This window comes from Mobula hypostoma, chromosome 2, assembly GCF_963921235.1.
Source record: "Mobula hypostoma chromosome 2, sMobHyp1.1, whole genome shotgun sequence".
NCBI lineage: Eukaryota > Metazoa > Chordata > Chondrichthyes > Myliobatiformes > Myliobatidae > Mobula > Mobula hypostoma.
In genome coordinates, this window is record NC_086098.1 from 160,270,297 (window position 1) to 160,286,687 (window position 16,391).

The 16,391-nt window shown below is 43.3% G+C and overlaps 1 protein-coding gene across 5 annotated transcripts in view; it reads right to left on the reverse strand.

Moving 5' to 3' along the window:
- Positions 1 to 16,391, reverse strand: part of fer1l4 (fer-1 like family member 4) — a 407,998-nt gene that overhangs the window by 161,460 nt on the left and 230,147 nt on the right. For all 5 annotated transcript variants that reach the window (XM_063040941.1, XM_063040940.1, XM_063040943.1 and 2 more), the window contains exons 29-31: positions 9,006 to 9,180; positions 5,953 to 6,062; positions 4,892 to 5,017 (exon numbers count right to left, since the gene is read on the reverse strand). In XM_063040941.1, the coding sequence (XP_062897011.1) occupies positions 4,892 to 5,017; positions 5,953 to 6,062; positions 9,006 to 9,180 (411 nt within the window). The remainder of the gene's footprint in view (positions 1 to 4,891; positions 5,018 to 5,952; positions 6,063 to 9,005; positions 9,181 to 16,391) is intronic.

The following is a 16,391-nucleotide window of genomic DNA, read 5'->3' on the forward strand; positions in this document are numbered from 1 at the left end:
GGCTGAAGAGCAAAGTTAAGGACTGTCTAAAATCCAAGGAAAGTGCATATTGTCTAGCAAAAGGGAGTGGGAAGAGTGCAAAGTTTTAAAATCTAACAAAAGGCAACTAAAAAGACATAAGGGAAAAGATGAAATATGAGGGCAAACTAGCCGATAATATAAATCTGGATACTAAAAAATTCTTCAGTTATCTGAAGAATAAAAGAGAGGTGAGAGTTAATATTGAACCACTAGAAAATGATGCTGGTGAGGTAGTACTGGGGGACAAAGAAATAGCAGATGAACTTAATGAGTACTTTGCATCAATCTTCACTGCGGGGGACACCAGCAGTATGTCAGAGGTCTGTGAGTATCAGGGAGCAGAAATGTGTGCATTGCTATTACAAAGGGAAAAGTACAAGGCAGACTGAAAGGTCTTAAGACCATAAGACACAAGAGTAGGATTAAGCCATTTGGCCTATTGAGCCTTCTCCATCATTCAACCATGGCTGATCCTTTCTTCCCTCCCCTCCTCAACCCACTCCCTGGCCTTCTCCCCGTAATCTTTGTGTCCAGTCAAGAACCTATCAATCTCTGCCTTACACCTAACGACCTGGCCTCCACAGCCGTCTGTGGTAATAAATCCCATAAATTCACCGCCCTCGGGCGAAAGAAATTTCTCCATATCTCTGTTTTAAATGGACACCCCTCTAACCTGAGACTGTGCCCTCTTGTCCTGGATTCTCCCACCATGGGAAACATCCTTTCCACATCTACTTTGTCTAGGCCTTTCAATATTTGAAAGGTTTCAATGAGATAGAATATACAATGGCCTACAATGTTGTTCCAACCATGTAACCTACACTAGAAACTGCCTAGATCCCCCTCATCCTTCCAATTTCCAGTGAGTACCGACCCAGAGCCATCAAACGTTCCTCATATGATAACCCTTTCATTCCCAGAATCATCCTTATGAACCTCCTCTGAACCCTCTCCAATGCCAGCACATCTTTTCTCAGATGAGGAGCCCTAAACTGCTCACAATACTCAAGATGAGGCCTTACCAGTACCTTTTAAAGCCTCAGCATTGCATCCCTGCTCTTGTATTCTAGACCTCTTGAAATGAATGCTAACATTGCATTTACCTTCCTCACCACCAACTCAATCTGCAAGTTAACTTTCAGGGTCTTCTGTAGAAGGACTCCGAAGTCCCTTTACATCTCAGATTTTCTCCCCCATTTCAAAAATAATCTGCACATTTATTTCAACGACCAAAGTGCACGGCCATGCATTTTCCAATAAGGTATTTCATTTGCCATTTTCTTGCCCATTCTCCTAATCTGTCTAAGTCCTTCTGCAGCCTTCCAGTTTCCTCAACACTACCTGCCCCTCCACCAATCTTCATAACATCTGCACACTTGGTAACAAAGCCATCTATTCTATCATCTAAATCATTGATATACAGCTTAAAAAGAAGTGGTCCCAATACCGATCTCTGTGGAAAACCACTAGTCACTGGTAACTAACCAGAGAAGGATCCTTTAATTCCCACTCATTGCCTCCTACCAATTAGCCAATGTTCTAACCATGTTACTAACTTCTCTGTAATTCCATGGGCTCTTAATTTGGTAAGCAGCCTCATGTGTGTCACCTTGTCAAAGGCCTTCTAGAAGTCCAAATATACAACATCCATTACATCCCCTTTATCTATCCTCAAAGAATTCCAACAGATTCATCAGGCAAGATTTTCCCTTAAGGAAACCATGCTGACTTTGTCCTATCTTGTCCTGTGTCACCAAGTACTCCATAACCTTGTCCTTAACAATTAACTCCAACATCTTTCCAACCACTGAGGGCAAGCTCACTGGTCTATAATTTCCTTCTGCTGTCTCCCTCCTTTCTTAAAGAGTAGAGTGACATTTGCCATATTCCAGTCCTGGCACCATGCCAGAGTCAACGATTTTTGAAAAAATCATTAATCACAATCACTACCTATACCTTTCAGAACCTAAGGTGCAGTTCATCTGGTTCAGGTGACTAATGTACCTTTAGGTCTTTCAGCTTTTTCAGCATCTTCTCCCTTGTAATAGTAACTGCACTCACTTCTCTTCCCTCACACCCTTCAACATCTGCCATTCTTGCAAGTGTTTTGTACAGTAAATACTGATGCAAAATACTCAACTAGTTCATTTGCCATCTCCTTGTCTCCCATTATTATTTCTCCGGCCTAATTTTCTAGTAGTCCTATATCCACTCTCATCTCTCTTATTTTTTATGTGCTTGAAAAAGTTTTTTCTATCCACCTTGATATTGTTTGCTGGCTTGTTTTTATATTTCATCTTTTCCCTCCTAATGATTCTTTTAGTTGCTCGCTGTAGAATTTTAAAAGCTTTCCAAAGCTCTTTCTTTCCGCTAATTTTTGCTTTGTTGTATGTCCTCTCTTTTGCTTTTACATTAGCTTTCATTTTCCTTGTCAGTCATGGTTATACTATTTTGCCATTTGAGTATTTCTTTGTTTTTGGAATACATCTATCCTGCACCTCCCTTGTTTTTCCCAGAAACTCACGCAATTGCTGCTTTGCTGTCATGCTTGCCAGCATCTCCTTCCAATTTACTTTGGATAGCTGCTCTCATACCAATGTAATTTCCTTTACTCCACTGAAATACTGCTATGTCAGTCTTTACTTTCTCCCTGTCAAATTTCAAGTTGAACTCAATCATAGTGTGATCACTGCTTCTTAGAACCTGAGGGTTCTTTTACCTTTAGCTCCCTAATCGCCTCTGGTTCATTACAGAACATCCAATCCAGTATAGCTGATCCCCTAGTAGGCTCAATGACAAATTGTTCTAAAGAACCATCCTGTCGGCATTCAACAAATTCAATCTCTTGAGATCCATTATTAACCTGATTTTTTCTCAATCTATCTGCATGTTAAAATCTTCCATGACTATCATAACATTGCCCTCTTGACACGCCTTTTCTATTTCCCGTTGTAATCTGTAGTTCACATCCCAGCAACTGTTTGGATGCTGTACATAACTGCCATCAGGTTCCTTTTACTCTTCTAATTTCTTAGAACATAGAACATAGAATAGTACAGCACAGTACAGGCCCTTCGGCCCACAATGTTGTGCCGACCCTCAAACCCTGCCTCCCGTATAAGCCCCCACCTTAAATTCCTCCATATACCTGTCTAGTAGTCTCTTAAACTTCACTAGTGTATCTGCCTTCTTAACTCAACCCACAAAGATTCAACATCTTCTGATCCTATGTCACTTCTTTCTACTGATCTGATGCCATTCTTTACCAGCAGAGCCACTTCACCGCTTCTGCCTACCTTCCTATCTCTCTGATACAATGTGTAACCTTGGACATTCAGCTCCCAACTACAACCATCCTTCAGCCATGATTCAGTGATGGACACAACATCACACCCAACAATCTGTAAAAATGCAACAAGATCATCCACCTTATTGCTTATACTCTGTGCATTGAGATATCACACTTTGAGTCCAGTATTTGCTACCCTTTTTGATTCTGCATCCCTAATGCACTGATACTCACCCTGCTGGTTGCAATTTTGTCCTGTCATCTGCCTGTCCTTCCTGACAGTCTGACTGCACTCCATCTTGGCTTTTTTACCATGCATTCCCACCCACCCCCCACCAAATTAGTTTAAATCCTCCCCAACAGCTCTGACAAACCTTACCGCAAGAATATTGGTTCCCCTCAGGTTCAGGTGCAACACGTCCCATTTGTGCAGGCCCAGAAGAGATCCTAATGATCAAAGAACCTGAAGCCCTGCCCCCTGCACCAGCTTATCAGTCAAGTATTTATCTGCCAAATCATCCTTTTTCTACCCTCACTAGCAGCATCCTCATAAATCTCCTCTGCACCCTCTCTAAAGCTTCTACATCCTTCCTTTAATGAGGTGACCTGGACATAATACAAGTGTGGTCCAACCAAAGTTTTCCAGAACTGCAACATTACCTTATAGCTCTTGAACTCAATCTCCCAACTAATGAACGCCACGCACTTTCCTGACCACAGTATCCACTTGCACAGGGACTTTGAGGGATCAATGGACATCAACCACAAGATCCCTCTGTTCCTTCACACTACCACGAATCCTGTCATTACATCTGTAGTCTGCCTTCAAATTTGACCTTCCAAAGTGCATCATTTCACACTTTTCCATATTGAATTCCATCTAAAACTTCTTAGCTCAGCTCTCCACCTCATCAATATCCAATATCCCATTACAACTTAGGACAACATACGAGCTCCATGCTGGCAGCACCAGACAGCAGGATTGAACCTATATTTCTGAAGCTGAGGGGTAATGGCTCCACCAACTGCTCAATCTTATTCTTTACACTCATGCCTTACAATGCAAGTAGTGTTTTCAAACAAAACTAGACAGAAAAGGGAGCCATGAGTTCTACTTAGAGTCTACAAAGCAACTCAGAGGTAAAGAGAGTGGGTATGAAGATAATCGATTGAGTAAACTGTACAATAGGTTAATGACTATGGACTCAGCAAAGGATGACATTCATCATCAGGGACCCAAACTAACACATCTCACACTTCAAACTCAAGATCTATTCATAAATAGCAAAAATTTTAAAAGGGGGCTGAGCTGATTATTGACAGTAAGAGTAAATCAGGGTAATTTAGTGAAGTTTCAGTGGCTGATGCTAGAGTCAGTAGCACGGATTTGACAAGAGTGTGGAGACTTTTTCATTTTGGTGAATTGACCTTGAGAAAAATTTAGATCGAAGGTTTCGAACCAAACATCTCAGCATAATGAGTATTATTTATTGCCATAATACACCGTTGCAAACTGCTTAACAGTAATGTCCATTTAGGCATAGATGTTGGACCAGAATAAATATGACCGTGGTGCTTTACCTTCATCTCCTCCAAAGATGCATAGTACTTTGACCACCAGTCCAGTTCCTCCAAGTCAATCTTTTCCTCAAATTCTTCATGCTCACTTTCTGATTTTGGTTTCGGAACCAGTTTCTTCATTGGTCTCTTAAAGATGGAAAATGGGACTTCATTTCTGTTTAATACCTCAGTAGACTTATTAAATAAGATTCTGCTTGATCCTTAAATCCAGCTCCGCATAATCTTACCTATGATTTATTTCACCTTTCATATAGTGCCGGCAGAAATTCCCTGCCCGTGTATTCAATGTCTTCCAGAAAAAGGTAAGCATCACAAAAGCCCACCCTGCTACATTCCAAGATCACTGGATTCTTCCACATTTATATACAGAATCATAGAGTTGTTCAACATGGGAATAGCCCCTTTGGACCAATTTCTCTATGGAAATCAATTTGCCTAATAGAGTTAGTTTCTTTTGCCTTCATTTGATCCATACCCCACTAAACCTTTCCTGTCCATGTACCTGTCTAAATGACTTTTAGATTGAGTAATTGTACCTGTCTCTACGAACCTCTGGATGGGGAAAAAGTTGCCTCTTAGTTCCTCTTTAACACAAAGTACTTTGCAGATGCTGGGGTCAAAGCAACACCCACAACACGCTGGAGGAACTCAGCAGGTCAGGCAGCATCCGTGGAAACGATCAGTCAACGTTTTGGGCCAGAACCTTTCGTCAGGACTGAAGAGGGCAGGACTGAAGAGGGAAGGGGCAGAGGCCCTCTTCAGTCCTGACAAAGGGTTACGGCCCAAAACGTTGACTGATCGTTTCCACGGATGCTGCCCGACCTGCTGAGTTCCTCCAGCGTGTTGTGAGTGTTGCTAACTCCTCTTTAAATCTTTCCCATCTCAATTTAAACCCCTGGTCTTTAGTTTTGACCCCCTACCTTGAGGAAAAGACTGACCATTCACCTTACCTCTGCCCCTCATAATGCCACCCTCAGTCTTCCGATACCGCAGAACGGCTAAAAATGATGGAAATATCTCTACACAAGCTGCTGCCACACAGTGTTTAGGAAGGTATTTACCATCAGAGCCAACAAGGGTCCCTTCTTCATTTCGTCAGTTGATACATCTACTTCAATGTTTACAGAAGTTTGCGAGGATGCTGTCTGCTGTGGAAGGATACTTGCTTGTCCTGTTAGTAGAAAATATCACAATATGTGTGATCTCCATGAACAGGCAGAAATGAGCATAAATAAAGATCAAGGGAAATCCAAAAGGCAAAGCTTTTGAAAATGTAGATTCTCCTGGTGTTTGATAGGAGCCTTATTTTTAAATGTTCTTATGTATCAGCTGCCATGGTTCCTGCTGCTAAACATAATCCACAAATTAATTCATTATCAATACTAGGTGACAGATGGAGCAGAGATAAGCCTGGCTTGCATTGGGCCTAGTCAGGTTGGAATGGTCTTTTGATGTGCCTTCTTAAGTTTGCTTTGTAATAACTAAAATAAGACAGAGAAAATAAACAACTACGGTATGTTGGTTTTACTGGCAGATGTGGCAACAGATATGTAGAACAATAGAGTGATAGAGCACAGAATCACCATCTCTGCCATGGTCATTTGGAGATCCCAGTTGTCAACTGTTTTAATTCCCTTCCGCATTCCCACAATGACTCATCTGTCCTCAGCCTCCTCCACTGCCAGAGTGAGGCCAAATGCAAATTAAAGGAACAGCACCATGTATTCCTCCCAGTTAGTATTTGACTAACAGCAAAAACATCAAATTCTCCATTTTTAGGTAGTCTGCTCTGTCCTTTTTCTCTCTCCTCCTGATCTAGCCAGTTCCTCCTACACCCACCCGAGCCTGCATTATCCTGCTTCTTTCTCCTTCTCATCTCCACCCCATCTGCCCATCAGCCACAGTCCTCTCACTGGATTCTCTCACTGCCACCCCTACCAGCACTGTTCCTATCTGCCATCCCATCACACACACCTCTCACTGGGCTCCCCCTCCACCCCCCACTGTTCCTATCTGCCATCTCATCACACACACCTGTCACTGGGCCATCCCATCACACACTCCTCTCCTCTCACTGCGCTCCCCCACCCACTGTTCCAATCTTCTGTTCCATCACAGTCTCCTCTCACTGGGTTCTCTCCCCCTCCCCACCACTGATTCTATCTGCCATCCCATCTCACACTCCTCGCTCTGGTCTCCCCCCATGATCCCCCCACTGTTCCTATCTGCCATCTCATCACACACTCCTCTCCTCTCACTGCGCTCCCCCACCCACTGTTCCTATCTGCCATCCCATCACACACACCTCTCACTGGGCTCCCTCTCCCCCCCCCCCACTGTTCCTATCTGCCATCTCATCACACACACCTGTCACTGGGCCATCCCATCACACACTCCTCTCCTCTCACTGCGCTCCCCCACCCACTGTTCCTATCTGCCATCCCATCACACACACCTCTCACTGGGCTCCCTCTCCCCCCCCCCACTGTTCCTATCTGCCATCTCATCACACACACCTGTCACTGGGCCATCCCATCACACACTCCTCTCCTCTCACTGCGCTCCCCCACCCACTGTTCCTATCTGCCATCCCATCACACACTCCTCTCCTCTCACTGCGCTCCCCCACCCACTGTTCCTATCTTCTGTTCCATCACAGTCTCCTCTCACTGGGTTCTCTCCCCCTCCCCACCACTGATTCTATCTGCCATCCCATCTCACACTCCTCGCTCTGGTCTCCCCCCATGATCCCCCCACTGTTCCTATCTGCCATCTCATCACACACTCCTCTCCTCTCACTGCGCTCCCCCACCCACTGTTCCTATCTGCCATCCCATCACAGTCTCCTCTCACTGGGTTCTCTCCCCCTCCCCACCCCTGATTCTATCTGCCATCCCATCTCCCTTACTTACTTCCATCCTCCTCTCACCTCTCCTATTAGATTTCATCTTTTTCAGCCTATCCCCACTCTCTCCTCTCGCATCTGCCTATCACACCCTCACCTGGATCCAAACCATCACCGGAGGTGCAGTGCTAGCCGGAGCGCACCGGAGCACGTCTGGCACCTCTTTAAGAAAAAAGCCAAAATAAACAAGCTAATCAATTAGGTGCCACCCAGGGTGATTTGAGTATCTCAGAAACTGCTGACCTCCTGGGATTTCTATGCACAACAGACTCTGGACTTTACAAAGAATAGTGCCAAAAACAAAAAAACATCCAGTGAGTGGACTTAACAAGATGTTTTCGCTCACAGAACAGCCACTGGCTGGATTTTTTTTTGTTTTTGGCACCATTCTTTGTAAACTCCAGAGTCTGTTGTGCATAAAAATCCCAGGAGATCAGCAGTTTCTGAGCTACTGAAATCACCCTGGGCGGCACCTAATTAATTAGCTTGTTTATTTCTGCTTTTTCTTAAAGAGGTGCCAGACATGCTCCGGTGCGCTCTGGCTAGCACTGCACCCCTGACAATCACCTTCCAGTTGTTGCTCCATCCCTTCCTTGTCATGTATTTCTCCCCTCTTAACTTTCAGTCCTGAAAAAGTGTCTCAACTCAAAACATGGACTGTCCATTTCCTAATGCGTCGAGTTCCTACGACAGTTTGTGTTTTTGCTCCTTTTATACTTTGCCTTTTTATGTGTCTGTCTCTTACCTGTAGAGATTGGATATCATTCCATCACTTCCCCTGGCAGTGTGTTCCAGATATTAACCATTCTCTGTATAAAATTATAACTTGCCCCTTTCTCTCCTCTCACCTTAAACTTAAACCCTCTTGTGCGGCAATAGCTAACAGAAGGCCTCATTTCAGGAACTGCTTGGCCTCTTCTACAGTGTAACTGCTGACTGATGGTGTGATGGTCAGAAAACAGAGTACTGACAAGCAGTGGATGTCTGCTGCAGCAGTCACCCCCCGCCCCCCAAGGCTCTGGATTCACATGCCAGTTTGTCATTTTATGCATGTTGGACAATGTGTGGAGCCACGTCCATATGGATGTAACATTCAGTTGGTCACTGCCTGACCTACTGAGTTCCTCTAGCATTTTGTAGGTGTTCCTCAAGATTTCTAGCATCTATAGAATCTCTTATGTTTACATCTTTCTATCTCATTTTCCTTACTTTTGCTTTTAGCTGCAGTTTCTTTAGGGTTTGGATTCTGCTCCAATTCCACTAGGGAAAATTGCTGTAGGCTTGGGACAGTGTAGCTTCCCACAAGGACTGTGCGCCCAAACGCTCGCTGCTCCAATACAACAATGCTCAGTGGTGGATGAAGATTCATATCCTCTGGCAGATCCTGTGAAACAAAAGTTCCTGTTACATCATTCTCTCGAAAATAAAAAAAGTTTGCCTGAGGAGCTCAGCTCATCCTTTGGAAACATCAGTACAAAGCAAAAGGTACAAATTTAACTCTGCTATATTAATATAGAATCAACCCTAAGCCCAACCTATAGAAACAGGCTCTTCACCACACTATGTCTTTAGTGACCGACATGCCTACCTATAGTAATCCCATCTGCCTGCATTAATTTCATATCCCTCAGTGACTTGCTCATTCAAGTACCTGCCCTGATATCTCCTAATTGTTGTTACTCTGGAGTCAGGAAAGTTCACAAATGATTGGACAGGAGGGTTGTGTGATTTAGTTTCAGAAACAAATGGTAGCCAGTAACAATATATACCACATTGGAGCTTGCTTTCTTCCAGAGACTTTGATCCAAATAACCAAGGGATTCAAATGCAGATTCTCCCTTAAGGCTAGGCTAATGAACCAAAGCCTGCTCCTTCTGAGGGTCTAAGAACTGAGTTGGCATCTCCCCCATCAGCAACTCCTGCCAGGATTGTGCTGAACACACAGACCTAAAGTCATCAAGTTATACGACAGGAAACAGTCCATTCTGCCCAATTCATCCATGCTAACTAAACTGCCTACCTGAGCCAGTCCCTTATGTGGGTATTTTTCCAATATCCCTCTAAACCATGACTAAATGTCTGTTAGTCTAATCACCTTCCATCAGGGAAGTGTCAGCTGAAGGGAAAGATCAGCATTTAATGCCCAGCCCCAGCTGTCCTCTAAGGTGGTGCTGGGGTGTCCTGTTGAAGTACTGCAGTCTTTTAAGTGAAGTTTTTTCTCAGTACTGTTGTGTTTGGGAGTTCCAGAACATTTACTTCACAAGTGAAAGGACAGCAATATACTTCCAGGTTACAGTGGTGTGAGGCTTGGAGGAGAATCTGAAAGTGATGAAGTTCCCACACACCTAATACCTTTGTCCTTAATAATAGGCAGTACAGATCACGGTTCAGGAAATCTGAGTGACAGAAGAAACAGGATCAGAAACAAGCCGGTCAGCCCTTGAACCTTCCTCACCTTTCAATGATCATTGTAATTGAATCAACACCATTTTCACATTCTCTTCATAACTCCTTCACCCTTTGTGATTCAATTGTCTAGCAATCTCCACCTTGAATGTGTCCAATAATCCTCAGGGTGAGTGGGCCTTTCAAAATTTCTGCCTCAAGCAGAAGAAATTTCCTTCCCTCGATGCTGAGTCCTTTGTTATTTGTCATCGCTATCAATGATCCGGATGATAATGTGGTTAACTGGGTCAGCAAATTTGTGGATGACACCAAGACTGGGGGCACAAGGCACAGTGAGGAAGACTATTATGGCTTATAGAGGGATCTGAACCGGCTGAAAAATGACAGATGGAATTCAATGTAGAAATATGCGAGGTGTTGCACCTCGCTACACCCAATCTGGGTAGGTCTTACACAATGAACGTCAGGGCACTGAGGAGAGTGGTAGAATAAAGGGTTCTGGGAATATAGATCCATAATTCATTGAAAGTGATGTCATAGGTAGATAGGCTCATAAATAAAGGTTTTAGCACATTGTCCTTCATAAATCAATGTATTGAGTACAGGAGATGGGATATTATGTTGAAGTTGTATAAGATATTGGTGAGGCTTAATTTGGAGTATTGTGTGCAATTTTAGTCACCTACCTACAGGTAAGATGTAAATAAGTTTGAACAAGTACAGAGAAAATTTACAAGGGTGTTGTCAGGTCTGGATGACCTGAGTTATAAGGAAAGATTGAATAGGCTAGGACTACATTCCTTAGAATATAGAAGATTGAGAGGAGATTTGAAAGAGGAATACAAAATTATGAGGGGTATAGAGAGGGTAAAGCAGGCTTTTTCCACTGAGGTTGGGTGGATCATGATCAGAGGTCATCACTTAAGGGTAAAAGGTGAAAAGTTTAAGGGGAACATGAGGGGAAACATATTCATTCAGAGGTCCGTGAGAGAATGGAATGAGCTGGCAGCACAAGTGATGTATGTGAGCTCCATTTCAACATTTAAGAGAAGTTTGGATAGATACATGGATGGTAGGGGTATAGAAGGCTATGGTCCTGGTGCAGGTTGATGGGTGTAGGCTGTTTAAATGGTTTCAACATGGACCTGATAGGCTAAAGGGCTTGTTATGTATGGTACTTCTCTATGACTCTTTAACTCTAATCTCAAATAGGTGGCTCTTTATTCTAAGATGATGCCTCCTAGATCTGGGCACACCAGGGGAAACATCCTTCAGCATCTACTTTGGTCATTCCCATCAGAATTTTTTACATATCAATATCCCATACTTTTAAATGAATGATCATCAGCCCAAGCTGCTTAAACTTTCTTCATTTCAAGCCCCTTCCACCTGAATTAACCTAGAGAACTATCTCTCTGCACAGCCTCCAATGCAGAATAGGAAGACAATAGCTGGATATTAGTACTCCAGCTGTGGTCTCACCAGCACTCTAAAGTTATATTAAACTTCCTTTTGTTTAGACTCTATACTCATTGCAATAAAGAATAATATTTTATTAGCCTTCCAAATTACTTACTGTAAATAACCATTTGATCTTTTGCTCTTCCTTGCAATTTAAAATAAACCATGTACTTTTGATCTCAAAGTTCAAAAACTTCAAAGTTCAAAGTGAAATTTATGATCAGAGTACATACATGTCACCACACACAGCCCTGAGTTTCTTTTTCCTGCAGGCATACTCAGCAAATCTAAAGAATTGTACCTATAAACAGGATCAATAAAAGAGCAAGAGCATGGAAGACAACAAACTGTGCAAATGCAAATATAAATAAATTGCAATAAATAACAAGAGTATGAAGTAACAAGATAAAGAGTCCTTAAAGTGAGGATCATTGGTTGTGGGAACATTTCAATAGATGAGTTCAGTTATCTCTTTTTATTCAAGAGCCTGGTGGTTAAGGGGTAGTAACTGTTCTTGAACCTGGTGTTGTGTGTCCTGCGGCACCTGTACCTTCTGATTGGGTACAGGTGACCTGTACCATCTGTACCCAATTTCCCTCGGGATCAATAAAGTATGACTATGACTATGACTATGATGCAGCAGCTAGTACTCAGAGTGATGGTGAGGGTAGGTGGGACAAGAGTTAACAAATGATAGGTGGATGCAGCTGAGGAGGTAGATGGAGCAGGGAATGGTGAAAATAACCACAAGGGCTGGGACATGTTAAATGGAGGCAACAAAGTGCTGCAGATGATGGAATATGGCAGGAAAGCAAGATGGAGCATGAAGCCAAATAAGGGAATGGAGTGAGAAGATAGAAACAGCAGGGTTGGAGTTGATGTGGAAGAGGATCTAAGTAGATCAGTAGGAGAGCAAAAGGGACAGATTACTTGAAACTAGAGAATATGGTGTTCATGCAGTCAGGTTCTAGACTACAAATTAGGAATAGGAAGTGCTGTTTCTCACAGTACCAAAATGGACTAATGGCATGGGTAAGATAAGAGTTCAAGTTCTGCAGAAGGAATTTAACTAGTTAGGTAGACACTGAAAAAGCAGGACTTCTGGCGTTATAAGATCAGGATTACTCCTTATACCACATGCTAGTGAGGGTAGAAATAGAATGATAGGACAGATGAAGGCATGGTTTCGAACGGGGTTGGAGGCGACATCGGATGTATGACAACTTTGGCAGAGTTTGTAAGACATTACTTCCTACAAAGCGAAACCCGATAGCATGAATAGCAGCGATGCTTCACTACCAGATGAATTCAATGCATTCTATGCCCGCTTTGAATATAACTACAGTTGTGAAGATCCCTGCTACACCTGATGACACTGTGATCTGTCTCAGAGGTTGATGTGAGGCTGTCTTTAAAGAGAGTGAACCCTTGCAAGGCGGAAGATCCCAATGGAGTACCTGGTAAGGTTCTGAAAACCTGTGCCAACCAACTGGCAGGAGTATTCAAGAACATTTTCAACCTCTCACTGCTATGGGCAGAAGTTCCCACTTGTTTCAAAAAGGCAAAAATTATACCAGTGCCTAAGAAGAATAACGTAAGCTGCCTTAATGACTATCACCTGGTAGCACTCACATCTACAGTGATGAAATGCTTTGAGAGATTGGTCATGACCAGACTGAACTCCTGCCTCAGCAAGGACCTGGACCCTTTCCAATTTGCCTTTTGCCACAATAGGTCAATGGCAGATGCAATCTCAATGGCTGGCCACATGGCTTTAGACTACCTGCACAACACAAACACCTATGTCAGGATGCTGTTCATCGCCTACAGCTCAGCATTTAACACCGTCGTTCCCACAAGCCTGACTGTGAAAAGTTACAGAACCTGGGCTTCTGCAATTGGATCCTAGATTTCCTAACCGGAAGACCACAATCTGTGCAGATTGGTGATTTTTGACAAGGTACCCCATGCAAGACTTATTGAGAAAGTAAGGAGACATGGGATCCAAGGGGACATTGCTTTGTGGATGCAGAACTGGCTTGCCCACAGAAGGCAAAGAGTGGTTGTAGATGGGTCATATTCTGCATGGAGGTCAGTGACCAGTGGCGTGCCTCAGGGATCTGTTCTGGGACGCCTACTCTTTGTGATTTTTATAAATGACCTGGATGAGGAAGTGGAGGGATGGTTAGTAAATTTGCTGATGACACAAAAGTTGGGAGTGTTGTGGAAAGTGTCGAGGGCTGTCAGAGGTTACAGCAGGACATTGATAGGATGCAAAACTGGGCTGAGAAGTGGCAGATGGAGTTCAACCCAATTAAGTGTGAGGTGGTTCATTTTGGTAGGTCAAATATGATGGCAAAATATAGCATTAATGGTAAGACTCTTAGCGGTGTGGAGGATCAGAGGGATCTTGGGGTCCAAGTCCATAGGATACTCAAAGCTGCTACACAGGTTGACTCTGTGGTTAAGAAGGCATACGGTGCATTGGCCTTCATCAATCATGGGATTGAGTTAGGAGCCAAGAGGTAATTTTGCAGCTATATAGGACCCAGGTCAGACAAAACTTGGAGTACTGTGCTGAATTCTGGTCGCCTCACTACGGGAAGGACGTGGAAACCATAGAAAGGGTGCAGAGGAGATTTACAAGGATGTTGCCTGGATTGGGAAGCATGCCTTATGAGTTGAGTGAACTCGGTCTCCTTGGAGCGACGGAGGATGAGAGGTGACCTGATAGAGGTGTACAACATAATGAAAGGCATTGATCGTGTGGATATTCAGAGGTTTTTTCCCAGGACTGAAATGGCTAGCATGAGAGGGCATAGTTTTAAGGTGCTTGGAAGTAGGTACAGAGGAGATGTCAGGGGGAAGGTTTTTTACGCAGAGAGTGGTGAGTGCGTGGAATGGACTGCCAGTGGTGGTGGTGGAGGCAGAAATGATAGGATTTTTTAAGAGACTCCTGGATGGATACATGGAGCTTAGAAAAATAGAGGGCTATGGGTAAAGCCTAGGTAGTTCTAAGGTAAGGACATGTTCTGCACAGCTTTGTGGGCCGAAGGACCTGTATTATGCTGTAGGTTTCCTATGTTTCTCCTTCAGGCTGCCTAAACTGCTAAGTTCCTCTAGCATTTTGTTCCTCTGTATTTTCAGCATCTGCACAATCTCTATGTTCTAACATCTCCTCCTTGCTGACAATCAACACTGGTGCACCTCAGGGGTGTGTGCTTAGCCCACTGCACTACTCTCTCTATACCCATGACTGTGTGGCTAGGCATAGCTCAAATACCATCTATAAGTTTGCTGATGATACAACCATTGTTGGTAGAATCTCAGATGGTGACAAGAGGGCGTACAGGAGTGAGATATACCAACTAGTGGAGTGGTGTCGCAACAACAACCTTGCACTCAACGTCAGTAAGACAAAAGAGCTGACTGTGGACTTCAGGAAGGGTAAGACGAAGGAACACATACCAATCCTTATTGAAGGATCACAAGTGGAGAGAGTGAGCACTTTCAAGTTCTTGGGTGTCAAGATCTCTAGGACCTAACCTGGTCCCAACATATTGATGCAGTTATAAAGGAGGCAAGAGAGCAACTATACCTCAGTAGGAGTTTGAAGAGATTTGGTATGTCAACAAATACACTCAAAAACTTCTATAGATGTATCGTGGAGAGCGTTCTGATGGGCTGCATCACTGTCTGGTATGCGGGGGGGGGGGGGTTGTGGAATGCACAGGACCAAAGCAAGCTGCAGAGGGTTGCAAATTTAGTCAGCTCCATCTTGGGTACGAGCCTACAAAGTACCCAGGACATCTCCAACACCCAAGGTCATGCCCTTTTCTCACTGTTACCATCAAGGAGGAGGTACAGAAGCCTGAAGACACACACTCAGTGATTCAGGAACAGCTTCTTCCCCTCTGCCACCCGATTCCTAAATGGACATTGAACCCTTGAACACTACCTCACTTTTTTAATATATATTATTTCCGTTATTTGCATGATTTTTAATCTATTTAATATAGTTTAAAAATCGATTTATTTATTTATTTATTTATTCATTCATTCATTCATTCATTCATTCATTCTTCTGTATTATGTATTGCATTGAACTGCTGCTGCTAAGTTAACAAATTTCATGACTCATGCCAGTGATAATAAACCTGATTCTGATTCTGATTCTGGTTAAAGAATTGGTGCAGGAGGAAGGCTTCAGATCATTGGTACCTCTTCTGAGGCAGGGTGACCTGCCCAAGCAAATAGGTTTCAACTGAATTGGAAGGTGACCATTATTCTGGCAAAGAGGTTTGCTGTGCTATTCAGGAATATTTAAACTTGGAACACAGGGTAGTGGGAACCAGTATGACAATATAGGAGGTGAAGAATGAGAATCATACATCAAAAACAGAACAGGCTAGTCTGTTGGGCAAGACAGCAAACAGGAGGGGAAGTATGATAGGAATACCAGCCTCCTCTGCTCCATAGAACAGCCTATCCAGGCTTTCCTTGTACCTCAAGAATTCTAGGTATCAATGGACCCTCAATAAAAAAATATGAGGTGGGATAGAGCAAGGATAAGAATGAAAGCAAGATGAAGATTACCAAGTGGTAAGATAAAATAAGAGGAAGGGAGGCTTAATAAAAATAAGACCATAAGATATAGGTGTCACAACCACGGATTCAGAAGCACAGCAGATTCGGCAATTGTGCTCATGAATATGCATGTGTCAGCTA